Source organism: Vicugna pacos, chromosome 4, assembly GCF_048564905.1.
Source record: "Vicugna pacos chromosome 4, VicPac4, whole genome shotgun sequence".
In the NCBI taxonomy this organism is placed as follows: domain Eukaryota; kingdom Metazoa; phylum Chordata; class Mammalia; order Artiodactyla; family Camelidae; genus Vicugna; species Vicugna pacos.
The window spans coordinates 20,596,080-20,610,361 of record NC_132990.1 but is presented as its reverse complement, the minus strand read 5'-3'; the positions used below and the strand labels follow the sequence as shown (position 1 = coordinate 20,610,361).

The following is a 14,282-nucleotide window of genomic DNA, read 5'->3' as shown; positions in this document are numbered from 1 at the left end:
AAATTTAAATTTTACTACAAAATTTACTATAGTCAGGCACTTAAAGAGCTTATGTCAAATACCTGGTGTGCTTGAATATCTCACATTTCAACTTATTAATGTAGAGTTGTCAAGACTCAATCTACATCTAACAGGAAAAAAACACGCAGGCTTCAAATAGCACTTAAAGAAACACAAAGAAGGAAAGTTAGAAGTCAGGGAGGATAATTCTGAGATAAAGGCTGAGTGGAGCAAAAGACACAAATCTACCAGAGACCTTATCAGGATGCAGGGCCGCACTCTGCTGCATTATCACTGACCTGTAACCTCTTCCCCAGCTCACAAACAACCCTGGAGTACTCTGGGACTAAGTGGATGTTTTAAAAAGTCCTTGTGTCATATTTACTTTTTCCGACGACCCTTATCAGAAGCCTGATGTACTCAAGCTCCGTAATTCACACGCTCCAATTACCTACCTAACCACACACCCGAAAGGAATCATCAGAGGCACAAAATGTCACCCTCATAAAAAGAAAAATAATGGGAGCGACTAGGATTTAACATGGACAGGTTCATTTCTTAAGGGCACAGCCATAGGTAAGGAGGATCAACACTGTGCTCTTGGTAACTGTAAGAAGAATAAAATATGGGTTTTTTTAAAATCCTTAATAAATATATAATATATCCCTAACTTTAAAATGAGTTGTATTACAAAAGCCCCTTTCTTCATAAAGACGCATTTTCCCATAAAATACTAGAAATGGTAGTTAATTTCCAAAGCTGGCCCATCAGTATCTGTTTAACTCACAATCTACTGACATACAATATAGTGTGGAATGAAATGTGATAAAAGCACTTGTAACGCTTCAAATGCACATGCGTGGTTCAGCTGAGCAGAACAGGAGCTTGGCAAATTAAATCTCTAAAAAATGGACCCCAGGGGCTACACACAACCCGGGATGTTCACACAATTATGTACATATGGGTGCTTTTCTTTTGAGAGGGTCCACAGCTTTCCTGAGGTTCTCAAAGTGGTCATCCATAACCCCATAAAGGGAAAGGACATCTGTACGATATAAAATTCAGTTCTTTCCTACAAAGCCCTCAGGGAGACTTTATTAGTGAAATGAGACATCTTGAGAAGTTATGGTCTACACATGCTTCCATATAATGAGAAGCTCATGGATGCATAACTATCAAAAATGTTCCAATAAAACTAAGCGAAGGAAATCCTAGAGTAAAGGATACATTGCAACATTTTATGGGGTCTGAACTGCCCACATATGATCACACAGGAAGTTCATCTGAAGTAGAGGCTGATTGTCCTAGCGGTCCCCATGTAAAGTAGATTTCGACCCATCAATAGTGTTTGTCTGTACAGCTGACTTAGCTGCAAACATTCTATGTGTTTTATGTTTGTGAGAAATTCCACTAAAAAATCTTTCTCCATCCTAGCCAATTTGCATGGGCAAAAATTTACCATATTATGTTAATCGTTCTCTTAAAAATAAAAATCCATCTTTTACTACACATAATTCAAACAAAAATGTGCTTTTAAATGACCCAAACATGTCATCTAAATGAATACGCTTTTTCTATTAATTTTGACCAAGAAAATTTGGACAATAACTCCTCTATCATTTTTAACCTAACTTTCAACTTTACCCAAAAGTTTCTATATACTGATATATCAAAGTTCAAGCATTGTTCTTTCCTGAATTGAGAATGGTTTGGGATTATGGTAGAAATATATTTGAACTGCATAGACTATAAGGCTGTTCTAACCAACAATACAATTTCAGACTCAGACCTACTTAAAATATTGTCTGCTTATCTCTTCTTTTCAAACCATGAGTCTACAACTAATGCATTAAGGTGCTTCATTTCATTTACCTCTCTCAAAACATAATTATACTTCTTGACACACTAGCAAATTCTTTTTTTATGGGCAGGCTTTAAACAAGAAGGTGCCACTTACCCCTCCTGCCTTCAGCAACTTTCTTCTAAACTCCTCTGTTGGGTTGTTGAAAGTTAGCTTTTCACAGCGGAGGTGATTCACTGGTGGATGGCCTTCAAGATGCAGGAATAAGTCATAATCAAAGCGAACTTTCTTAGGTTCTTCCTAAAGGTTAAAAAAAAAGAAAGAAAGAAAACAGAGAGTTAGGCATAAACAGGAGTTTAAAAAAGCAAAGGTTTACTCCTGTTAAGGATGAGAAAAGACCTAGACATCTAACAGCTATGCTGTCTGAAAAGTACTGGGGAAAAAATTATCATGGAATTATCTACAAAGCAAAACGGAAACATCTGAAAAATTAGTTTCTTGTGTTAGATGGAAACCAAAAAGAATAAACTTATTATCTTTCTTGTAACTGCTGTAGTGGTATGACTCCACCACCACAGTCATGCAACTAGAAACCTAAGACACCCCTGAAGCCACTCTGTCCCCTTCCCACTCTACCTCCCTACACCCATCATTAACAGCTGCCATTTTCTCTTGTAAATATTTCTGAACAAGGCCTCTAATGCACACTGCCAAGCTCTCACTCACTGCCCAAGTCACTATGAACGCCTTTCTCTAGTAGGTCTTCCTACTTCAAGACAGATTATTTTCAATCCATCCTTCATTCAAGCCTCAAAATTATCCATATGAAACAAAAATCTAGCCATTTTCATGGCTTGATTAAAATGTAACAAGTTTCCAATGCAGTGAGCTCACCTAAATGCCACACAGGACTCGCATAATCCAGCTCTTGGTTCCATATTTCACTACACGCCTTCCACCCATTTGATGGTCCAGCAACACACTGCTGTTTGTTGCTCCCAGTGTTTACTCATTCTAGGTTAACGGGGTTGCACCCTTGCTTTGTGTTACCACCTCCCTTGCCCACCTCCATTCCTCTACCTTCTGCTTTACCTAGATAAATTTTTCTCATCCCTCTCCAATCAGATTTCACTTGGGGGAAGACTTCCTTGAACACCAACCCCAACTGCCTCTCCTCTGTTCTGTGCGCATCTCTCTTCTATTCTTCCAACATCTTAGGAGAATCATCTTTTTATTATCTCCCTTTATCTTTCTAAATCTTAAGATTCTTGAAAGTAGGAACGATGGTTGAATCATCATTGTATCCTCAACAACTAGTTTAGTACCCTGTGCATAGTAGAAATGTAATAAATGTCTGTGAAATGACTGAAAGAGTGGCACTTTTCTGGAGGACAAAACAGCATCTTATCCATGAGGACACAATAATTATAATTCCATGATACTCGAGTTCTACTCTCCAGCCGTTACTTTAGCTGGCTAAACATCTAAACCTCTCTACGGACAGATTCTTAGGCATCTAAGGTGAAATGAAGACTGAGGATAATAACAAAAATATGTGCTTTAACATTTATCTCATTTAATTCTCATGGCTCTCCTTTGAGTCAGCTGCGAGCTCTGTTTTGCAGATGAGGAAATTAAAGCACTTAGAATTTATTACTTTATATAAAAACTCCTTGGGTATTATAGATATTAACCATCTCTGTGAAATGTTACAATTTTTTCATTTGTCATTAGCTCTGCCATTTTACATTTTTTAATAATGGCTATTTATGTTTTTTAATAATAGCTTCATTGAGAAATAATTCACATACCATAAAATTCACCCCTTTAGAGTATAATATTTAGTGGTTTTTAGTATTTTCATAGAGTTATGAAACTATCACCACCATCTAATTTCAGAACATTTTCATCACTCCAGAAAGGTATCTCAAACTCTTTAGTAGTCATTACCCAGTCCCCCAGATTCCACGTCCCCTGGCTTGACTAATCTATTTCTGTTTCTATGGAGTTGCCTATTCTGGACATTTCATATAAATACATGAACATACATAAAATGCATACACAATATGTGACCTTTCCTGATTGGCTTCTTTTACTCGGCATGATGTTTTGCGGGTTCATCCATGTTGTAGCATGTGTGAGTACTTAGGTCCTTTTTATGGTTAAATAATAATCCGTTATATGGGTATACCAGGTTTTCTTCATCCATTTGTTGGTAAATCGAAATGTGGGTTGTTTCCACTTTTGGCTATTGTGAATAATGCTGCTATGAACATTTATGTACAACCTCTGTATGGACATATGCTTTCATTTTTCTTGGGTATACACCTCAGAGTGAAATTTCTAGGTCAAATGGTAACTCTATGTTGAATACTTTTAGGAACTGCCTTACTGTTTTCAAGAATGGCTGCACCATTTTAAACTTCCACTAGCAATGTATGAGGTGTTTACGGTTTTTTAGTATACAAATTTTTTTAATTACATAGTCCATAAAGCATTATTTTTCCTTTTTTAAAAAAGAATGTGCTCTGTTATTAACATGTGATGAAACAAAGTGATCTGAACCCAGATCTTCTGACTCAAAAGTCTTAGCACCTGAAATTGTCAGGATGTAGACATGACCTACTACAAATTCATGGTTTTCACCTCTTCATTGAAACTTCCCCAAATCATAGTCTCCACTCATTCACTCACTACCTCTCACTTCTATTACCATTCTCGCATGAAACTGGCCGCTTCTCTCCTTGATCAAGATGGCAGTCTCTCCTGGTTTTCCTCACATTCACTGGCATACGTTCTTAGTTTTCTTCACAGGCTTCCCTTCTTTCTTCATTGACTAGTGAGTATCCTTTATCTTTCTGCAAAGTTCCCCAAGGAGATGACACCCATTCATGGGGACTTAGTTCCTCCTAATGACAGCAGCTCCCCTATCTTTACTTCCAGCCCTGCTCCCACTTGACTGCCACAGGCTTGTGATCCACAGGTTAAGCACACCTCCACCAGGGTGACCACAGCACCATCAGATTCCTGCATTATCTAAAAGTGAAGGTATCTTCATGTGTCATTTCTTCTATACACCCTAGTGTGGCAAACAGAAATCTTCATTGCTTGCCAAGGCTAAAATACACAAAAATCATCCCTAACTCTTTCTTCTCCCTCACTCACCACAGTCAAATTGTCTCTGAGTTCTAGTTAGCATTCCTCCTCAGGGCTCTCAAACCTATGCCCTTTTCTCTTGTCACCACAAGCCCTGCCTTAGCTTAGACCTTCAGCATTCCTCATCTGATCACCTCCCTGTCTTTGAACTTACCCCACTCCACCTCCCACAATGATAAGGGACTCATCTTCTAACATAAAAATCAGATGACATCTTTCCATTGATATAAAAGCCTTTAACAACTCATCGTTTTCTACAGGATAAAACCCCACTTCCCGGTAATAACCAGTATAGTCTTTTTAATACCTTTCTTGCATTTCCTTTGTTCTCTTACTACACCCTGTCCTTCCTTCAACAAGGTTGAAGCACTTGCTGCTCCCAGTGCTTCGTATTAGCACATTCATTTTGCCTTTCACATAAGGTGCTCCTCATGCCTAAATGCCTTCCCTCCTGGCACACCACCCTCCTTACCTGGTTAATGCAAACTCATCACTCAAGACCTAGTTAAAGCATGAACTCCTCTGGAAGGTCTTCCTAACCCTCCCAACCCCTTCCATATTAGATATCCTTGCATATTAGTCCTTTATTTATATAATTATCACATTGAATTATGATCATTGTTTTTCCTTATTTGCCTTTCCTCTGAATTGTAAAATAGTCAATACAACCTTAGAATTAATTTAAAAAATAAGAAGGGCCATTTTCTATCTTATAATTGGGAGTGTAAATTGGTCAAGCCTTTGGGAAGACAAATTTTTGGCAATATCTATCAATATATTAAAGACTTGTGATATTTAACCCAGTAATTCTACTTCTAATAATGTCTTCCACAAAAATACTCAAATACGTGTGCAGAGGTATATATAGTTAGATAGCTATAGATATAAAATAAAATGTTCATAGTAGTATTGTTTATAATAGGAAAAAAAAAAGGATGATCTGCATGTAAATATGTCATTCCTATGGAATACCATGCAGATATTTTAAAATACTGACTGGGAAAGGCATATTGCTAAGTGAATTAAAGGCAAGTCATAGAAACATTAAAATATGATGTATTATGCCACTGCCAGTCTCTACATTGACATACTTTTTATCTGTGCAAATGCATGGGGGAACACCTGTAAAGGCTATACCAAATAGTTAACAAAGATTAAGTGAAGTAAAGGAGTAACTCCTAAGTTTTATTCCGCACATTTTTACTAGGAGTATACTCCTGCATACTTTCTAAAGAGAAAAATACATTGATGAATACAATTAATTACCAGCATTAAAAGAATGAGGTAGTAACATCACTTTATAGTTCAGATGAGTTAAAACAAAAAAAGCCCGTCGCTGTTCAGTAAAACTAAGGCTAAGGACTGCAAAAAAAGTGACTCTCTTTGGATGGATCCTGAGTGTGATTTTCTTTTAAAGATTTCTTTTTTTAGTAAATACAGAGTACCCGAAAATTTGTATTGTGGCCAAGTGAGTATCTTTCTTAGAGGGCTGACATCAGTATTATGTCTATGTATGCGCCTCAGAAAAGATTCTTCTTCAATGTTCAAACAAGGAAGCATGCATTTCTTCTCCAAAGAAAACAAACACATTTCACAGAGGTGGAAATCTGGTTTTGGCAACATCAAATTACCCCTCTCAATCTGCTTCAGTCCTTGACATTGACTCATGTGCTTTTCCTGAGGAAAGAATGGAAGAGAGAAGCATGGGGTCCTTTCAAATCTGAAGTGCTACAGTCAATTACGGTACAGAGGGCCTGGTGGTTTAGAGTTTCTGAAACACAGGATTCTCACATTGAATACAAATGCAAAATAAGACAAAATAAACATCCATGGGCTCAAAGGAAGCACTGACATTCCACCATGCCTCTTGACTCTGACCTCTCACTTCAGTGAGCAAAACTGAAGACAAGCTTATTGCAAGCAAGATGGACCAGGGACACGGTGATATACTTAATACGCAGCTTCTTCCAACATCAGGTGGAAGTCTTTTTTGCTGCCTTTCTCTCCTCTCCTAAGAAAAGTTTAAATAACACAATTTCTTAAGCCATTATTATAATGGATGTCCTTTCTTCAAGACAGAGTTGAGTAAACTGCAGTGATAAATAAAATGATATATACTCAAATGAAATGAACATTCTGGAGCAACAGCCTAGACCTATTAAATTTTTGCCCATGGATCATTTCAGTAGGAGGGGAAACAAGAAATATATCCTGCTTAGAGATCCAGACTTGAATAGAGCAAAAATTTGGTTTCTAAAACACTCTAAGAAGATAAATCCAAAGAGATAACAAAGCAATAGTTTTAATTAAAAAATGAGTAACATACAGAAAAGGACTTAAAATACTACCCATATACCTTCCATTCAGTTTCAACAGACGGTAACACTTTCACCATGTTTACTCTACCTTTTTCTTTAAATAAATAAAATTTTATAAATAGAAGCCTCTCCATCTCTCCTCCCCCAGTAAGCCATGTCCTGTGCTGTCCATTCAACTCATGCTCTTGCATTGCATATGTATGTTTCTGCAACCTCACTTATTTTTGGCTTCATTGCTTCCTAAAAACATGCATAAGTGATATCATAACCATGTACATATACTTCCATAACACTGAAGTCACTATTTTTGTTTTTGAGACTTATCCATCTTGCTACATTAACTGCCATGTAGCATTCTGTTCATTATTCACCCACTGGTAACTGAGCCACATCTCTACAATTAGGTGTAGCCTATTTTTCATACTACAAACACGGAAATATGTTTCGTGGTGCATCTGTGAAAAAAAGCAATAATTACTTAAGTATAAAATCTTACAGAAAATCTAAAACTAGAAAATAGAAATGAACTCATCTGGACACTGAGTATCTATAAACAGTGTTCAGACAAACTGTCTACTTTACAATGGCCCCAAAGGAATAACTGTTTTCCATCTCAAGTGCTTCTTTCTTCCCACATATTTTAAGAAATCAAATTCCTCACAAAGTGAATAAATAATATGTCTTTCAATCATAAGAATTACTACTCAAAGTGCCAAGAAGACCGAATTTGTGTGTGTGCGCACATAACTTGCTGCCTCTTCATCCTTCATTTACTCCCTTTTTAAATCTGGTGGATGAGAAGATCCCAGTTATTTCTGTAAAGAAGGGAATTGGGAAATTCAGAAAATATATTTCTCTGCTGCACCAAGAGCTTGTAAAAGTGACCAAAAAAGTTAAAAACAAAGTAAGAGAGAAGATACTTTACTACAGCATTATTACCAAGCTGAAGCCTTTGTACCTTCATACTTTGCTGCTAGAAATAGTACAATTATTTTGGAAAGCAGTTTGACAGTTACTCAGAAAGTTAAACACAGAGTTACTACATGACTCAACAACTCCATCTAGGTAAATACCCAGGAGGTTGAAAACATTATATCCACATGAAAACTTGTATATGAATGTTCATAGCAGCATTATTCATGGTAGCTAGAGGTGGAAACAACTCAAATGTCCATCAAGTTATGAATAAACAAACATGTGTGGTGCATTTATAGAATGCAATATTATTCAGTTATTAAAATAATAAATATTGATACACCCCATACCATGGAAAAATCTTGAAAACATACTAAAGGAAAAAAGCCAGACACAAAAGGGTACATACTATATAATTCCATTTATATGAAGTGACCAGAAAAGGAAATTATATAGAGAAAGGGAATAGATTAATCATTGCCAGGGGCTGGGAGAGAAAGGAATGAGGAGTGGTTGGTACTGGGGACAGGGTTTCTTTATGGGGTGATGAAAATGTCCTAGAATTAAACAGTGGTGATGGCTCCCCACAGAGTTGTACACTTGTAAAGGATGAATTTCATGGTGTGTAAATTATAATTTGAGATATATCTCAGCTTTTTTTAAATGGAGAAAAGAAAGCTAGAAACTAATTTCTTAAGGGAAATCTTGAAATGAAAAAAAAAATCAATACATCAGTGTGTAAGCATATCCTATGAGCAGAAGTAGATGCATCTCAGCAAATTCTGATTTGATGAAAAACATGTGCACATTTCAGTGACATTACCACTGAGAACGGTGATCATTCTGGAACACAGCTACTGCTTCTAAGGCAGAGAAGTTAAGAGAATTCCCAATGGAGAGAAAGATCTAGATCAAGAATCTTGTTTTAACACTTTCCAACTGTGTGTGGCCTTGGACAAGCCATGCAACCTTCCCATGACTCAGTTTCCTTCCCTACAGAGTAGGAATAGTAGGACTTACCTCTCCAAAGTTCTTATAAACCGACTAAATAAAGCAACATACGTAAAGGGCTTAGCTGACTGCCAAAGACGAAGCAAGCATTCAAATATTTAACTACACCGAAATAGGTTACCATCAAATATGATTCCCAAATATAAATATAAAGAAAAAACAATTAACGGGGGTTTCATGTTTGTAGGGAGGCCACATAGCAGGAATGTGGTATGTGAGGAAACAGACGTGAAAAAAATAAGAAATATGTATGGAAAATAAAATCTATCCCTGCCATCCACACATTCCAGCTTTTCAGGATAGTTTCATTATAGCTTAATTAAAAGTGAAGCATCTCTTAATCATAAAGAGATTTTGGCTGAATTGAATGCTGGGCCTTCTATACACTGAAGGAGAAGAATATTGTAAATCAACTATACTTCAATTAAAAAACAAAAGAAAAATGAAAAAAGCCAGTGGGACATTGTTCCAGGGGAGGATACTGATCACTAAAGAGTGGCTTCTCAGGGGTTCTCAAGCTTTGTGGTGCATCAGGATCACCTAGAAGGCTGGTAACCATGCAGATTCCCAGGCCCCAGGCCCAGGGATTCTGATTGGGTGGATCTGCGATAGAGTCTGAGAACCTCATTTCTAACCAGTTCATGATTTGAGGCTGAAGTTGCCGGTCTGGGGACCAGACAGAGCACTGGCTTGGATAACGCAACACTCTAACTGCTCAGTTCCTTTTAAAAAAAAAAAATTAAATCAGCTCACTCTGGGGCAAGTTTTAGGAACTATGATTACTTTGGAATAAAGGGAAGAAACAGGGTGATTGTAAAAGTAACAGCTAACATTTACTAAGTGCATACTTCCATAGGAAACATTATTTTAAATACTGTACAGAGATCTATTTGCTCTAATCCTCCCAGCCACCTTATGAAGTCAATACTCTGATCCTATCCCCATTTCATAAATAAGGAAAGTGAGCCCCACAGAGGTTACGCAAATTGTCGAATATTATATAGTCTGTGGGCTTTGCCACATATGAACTTTTGAAAATTTCTGAATCTAGTAGAATCCATAATATCTCAGGTTGATGTAACTGTATAGGTGTCATGTGCGTCCATCAGCTAAAAATAAATGAAAGATTAGTCTTTGTAAGTCTCAAAATTCTAGGAGTGTAAAAGTGAGAAAAAGGTCATTTCCTGAAAAGCCGTAACTTCTCTTTTCTATTTTATAAACATTTATTAATCTTTCATTTCAAAATGATAATCACTCTTCTCCTAAAAGAAACATTCAATAAATTTCACATAATCTGACTTCACAGAATTGAAATTATCTTTTTCTAGCCACTTCCTCTGTAATCAAGGATAACAGCAGCCAAAATTCCCAGAAGACAAGTTTAACTTTTATTTTAAAATCATCTAGTGATAGAAGTGCTAATGAATCAAAACTATTTTAAACATCATTTGGTTAATGGAGGGTCTTCTAGTCAAAGATTAATGGGTAAAGATTACATACCTTGTTTTTAAAATAAACCTCAATAGGCAAAATGAAACCAGCATACCCAGATTCTTCTACTTTGTAAGGTGGATCTTTGCACACTGCAATATTAAAAAAAGAAAATAGGTGAGATAAGAATAACAGGCAAAAAGACATTCTTCTTTCCTTTAAAAAAAGAAAAAAAATCCCATTCTACCATCTACATCATTCTCAATTTTCACAGCCCCCTGCCCAACTGACTCTCTGATCTATCCTTTATTTCTTGTTTAGAATCTACAATAATAATTTTCCCTGCGTAAATCAAACAGGGAGGTTCTTCATTCAAATCTGGATGGAGGCCAGCTCATCACAGTCAACCATGATCACTGATGACTTGACTTCCGTTGCTATCACCCTGCCGTAACGCTTTAGGGAGACCGAGGACAGCTCCTTTGGGACCAAAAGCTTGGAAACAACTGTAAGTTTCCTAACAAATGTATTAACTATGTCTGGTCTTGGATGTAAATCACTCCACCCCTAAACCCCTCAGTTCTCGGACATATCCTAATTTCTACGCCAAAAAGTGGCAGGACCACCCTCCTTTTCTTAAATCCCCAAACTGGAGTCATCCAATGTTATTGGTGTTCATGAAGACTCACTAACCCCCAACTGCCTCCCCAGAAGAATAGTTATTGAAATATTAGTATATATACAAACACTTCAAATCTATTCGTATCATAAGAATACATAAGAAAAAATAAGGCTTTTGTATTTCTTATGGAGGAAGACAAGACCATCCAGGTAAGCTCTTGGGAAATGAGAGAGACCCTAAGAAGCTAAAGAAGATTTCATCCTACTAAAATTTCCACTAAATCAAAATCAGTCACAAGACAACTGCAACTATTCTAGTTAAGACGGCATTTTGGTCGTATCACAAAAAAGTGAAAATGTGCATGTTGAACATCAGAGCCATATACCACATACCCTGGTAGCCCAAGTCCTCTTCAGGAGGGCTCTGGTCTACCGTTTCAACCTTCCTCCTTCTGTCACCCACCAAACCTCCTCTATTTCACTCAACTGCATGAATTCCCCCAAAATATGCCCAGTATTTCCCACCTATGCTCTGTCCTCTTTCCTCCCATCACACCTTGATGCTACTCTTAGTATTCACTGCTAGTTCAAATCCCAATTTCTTCACAAAGCCTTTCGAGACCACAAAGCACTATCACTGCTTCTCCTTTTACCCTCCCAAAGCACTAACTGTCTGAATCACTGATTGAACACTCAGTAGACTTCCTTACGCTCATATACACAGGATTCTCATCTCCATTTCCTCTCTTTCCTCAAGGGTAGAAATATTTACTTAGGGACATAGAGAATGTCAAGGGCCCAGGCACAGGTGGGTGCCAATCCGGGGTCCACCGCAGACTGGCCAGGCTACCTCTGGAAAGTTACTGCAAGTTACCTCAGCCTCCTCTTCTGGACAGTGTGAGGAGTAAGAAGGATGACATATGTGAAAGACACAGCACAGGTCCTATTACACGTAGTTCTCAAGAAATGCTTGAAAGGAGGCAGGAAATCTAACGTTTAAAATACCCAATTGTCATGTAACCTTTTCGGATGAAAATATCAGGGAGGAAGCAAGCAGAGAGCCCTGAATTTGGCTTAGGAGACTCAGTTAGACAGTCCTGGACTAAGGATCCTCTAGGCAGCTCCATTTCCATTCCCTTTAAAAGAAAGAATACCATCTACACATTGTAAGCATGGCTGTCAATATTCAAGAAGATTATATACGTGAGGAAATAGAAGTGTGAGGCATTTTTCATGCAGAGGATGATGGTGACGTACCTAAAAACTGGTTAGACAGTCTGTGAATACAAATACGATTACAAAGATTGAAGACAAGATTTTAATAACGGGCAGTCTCCGTTAGCCCACCTTAGGAAAATTTCCCCAAAATGACATCAGAAGAAGTAAATGATGAATGAGGCATCTCACACAACCTTACAAGTTTCTCTAATAAAAAACGAAAAAGCCAAAGGACTCAGAGAGTGACTTCAGCCCTGCATCCACTGACCACTTACCAACCTAGCATGAATATTCAAATACCCTGAACACTGGGGGCAGCTATGCCACTAAACGCCCAGAGAATCCCTCACCCCGCCCCAGCTAGAAAGCTAGTGTTACACCCAGGACACTTCCAGGCTGCAGAGGCCCCTTTCAGAACAGCAGTTTCAGTGTCCAGGTTGCTTGGGATTAATCATGCCAATGTCATCTGAAGGAAGTTTATTCTGTGAGCTGCTGTACGTGCCAGAGAAGTTATAGCTGTTCCTCTTTACACCCTTTTGTGTAATTCATTTTCTCTATTCTGCATGCAAATTGCTCCTATTATAGGAAACAGCTGTTCGTGAGCACATCTTATAGTTGAAGGCCTTAGATTTTTTTCCACCCTCTAAAGGAAATGATCTGTTATGTATTAATATTCCACAGAAGTCTGGTTTTATAAGAAACTGTTTGCCAACTCATACCTCAATTATTTTTAAATGCAGTATTTTCATAAATAACACTGAACAATGTCTGCTGAGCACCCGGAGTTCTTAATTTGAAGCAAACAATAGAAACTTTTTCTTCACAACAAACACGACAAAAAATCAGTAGCAATGCAAACACAAACTTACAACTCTAACTAAAAAAAATAAAAGTCACATTAGGGGAAGTAGTTTGTTTATTTATTCAAGTGCCTTATAATCCGAATCATTAGCATGAGTTTCTAACCCTAAGGAACTATTACACAGAACCTCAGAATCGATGGTAATAAAAGGCCAAATGTCAGGAGTTATTGAAGGGATACTCATTTTTAGGTAACAATAAAATGGGAGGACTCATATTCATTCTCTAAACTATGCATATTAATGCAGCAGAAATCACGGGACGCTCTTATTTCTGTCAAAATCCAGCCAAGACGTTGGCTCTCTTAGAACATCTCCCTGTTTCTCTTCCAAGCTGCTCTCATTTCACTTATCAGGCTACCTGGTAACATGCACTCACCTCCCAAACTCCTCCCTAGACTGAGTGCCTTGAGGTCAGCAACCCCATCGTCATTCATCTCTCTCACACAGGAGCACTAACAACGAGCCAAATAATAGGTGTTCAACACATGCCTGTTGAATTGAATTTTTTAAAGATTCGTGCTACTCTTCCCTGATCTACCATTGCTGTAGAAGCTGCTTTCCAGAAGCAGCAACGAGTTGATAATAAACAGTCAAATTCTTCTCCCAACTCCCTACAATCAACTTACACTTTAAAAGATTGAGTCTTCTCTTAAAAGCTGAGTAGCTAATGTGGAGCCGGTTCTAATTCTGACAGTACCAAATTTCAAGAAATTGAGTTAACACACTGGGCCAGAAGATCCCCAACGTCATTTCGAAACTAACATTATATAGCCATAAATAACATTTCCCTTTTCCTCTCCTTCCGCACATTATTACCCATGTACCCCAAACTCTTCTGTGCAAGTAACTGCATGCGTCATGCAGATCTACCAGCACAAAACACCCAAAATTCAGGCCTGAGAGGAAGAGATCAAAGTTTTCATAAATAATGAATAACTGAGCTGTTTT

At 37.7% G+C, this 14,282-nt stretch overlaps 1 protein-coding gene across 9 annotated transcripts in view; it reads right to left on the bottom strand.

The window, feature by feature from the left end:
* The window catches only part of MLLT3 (MLLT3 super elongation complex subunit), a 236,697-nt gene that overhangs the window by 91,447 nt on the left and 130,968 nt on the right, over window positions 1-14,282 (bottom strand). For all 9 annotated transcript variants that reach the window (XR_012071913.1, XM_072959333.1, XM_072959331.1 and 6 more), the window contains 2 exons: window positions 10,702-10,784; window positions 1,958-2,101 (listed from right to left, as the gene is read on the bottom strand). Coding sequence is in view for 8 of the 9 variants with exons in the window: in XM_072959333.1 (XP_072815434.1) it covers window positions 1,958-2,101; window positions 10,702-10,784 (227 nt within the window). In the remaining variant the exon portion in view is untranslated. The remainder of the gene's footprint in view (window positions 1-1,957; window positions 2,102-10,701; window positions 10,785-14,282) is intronic.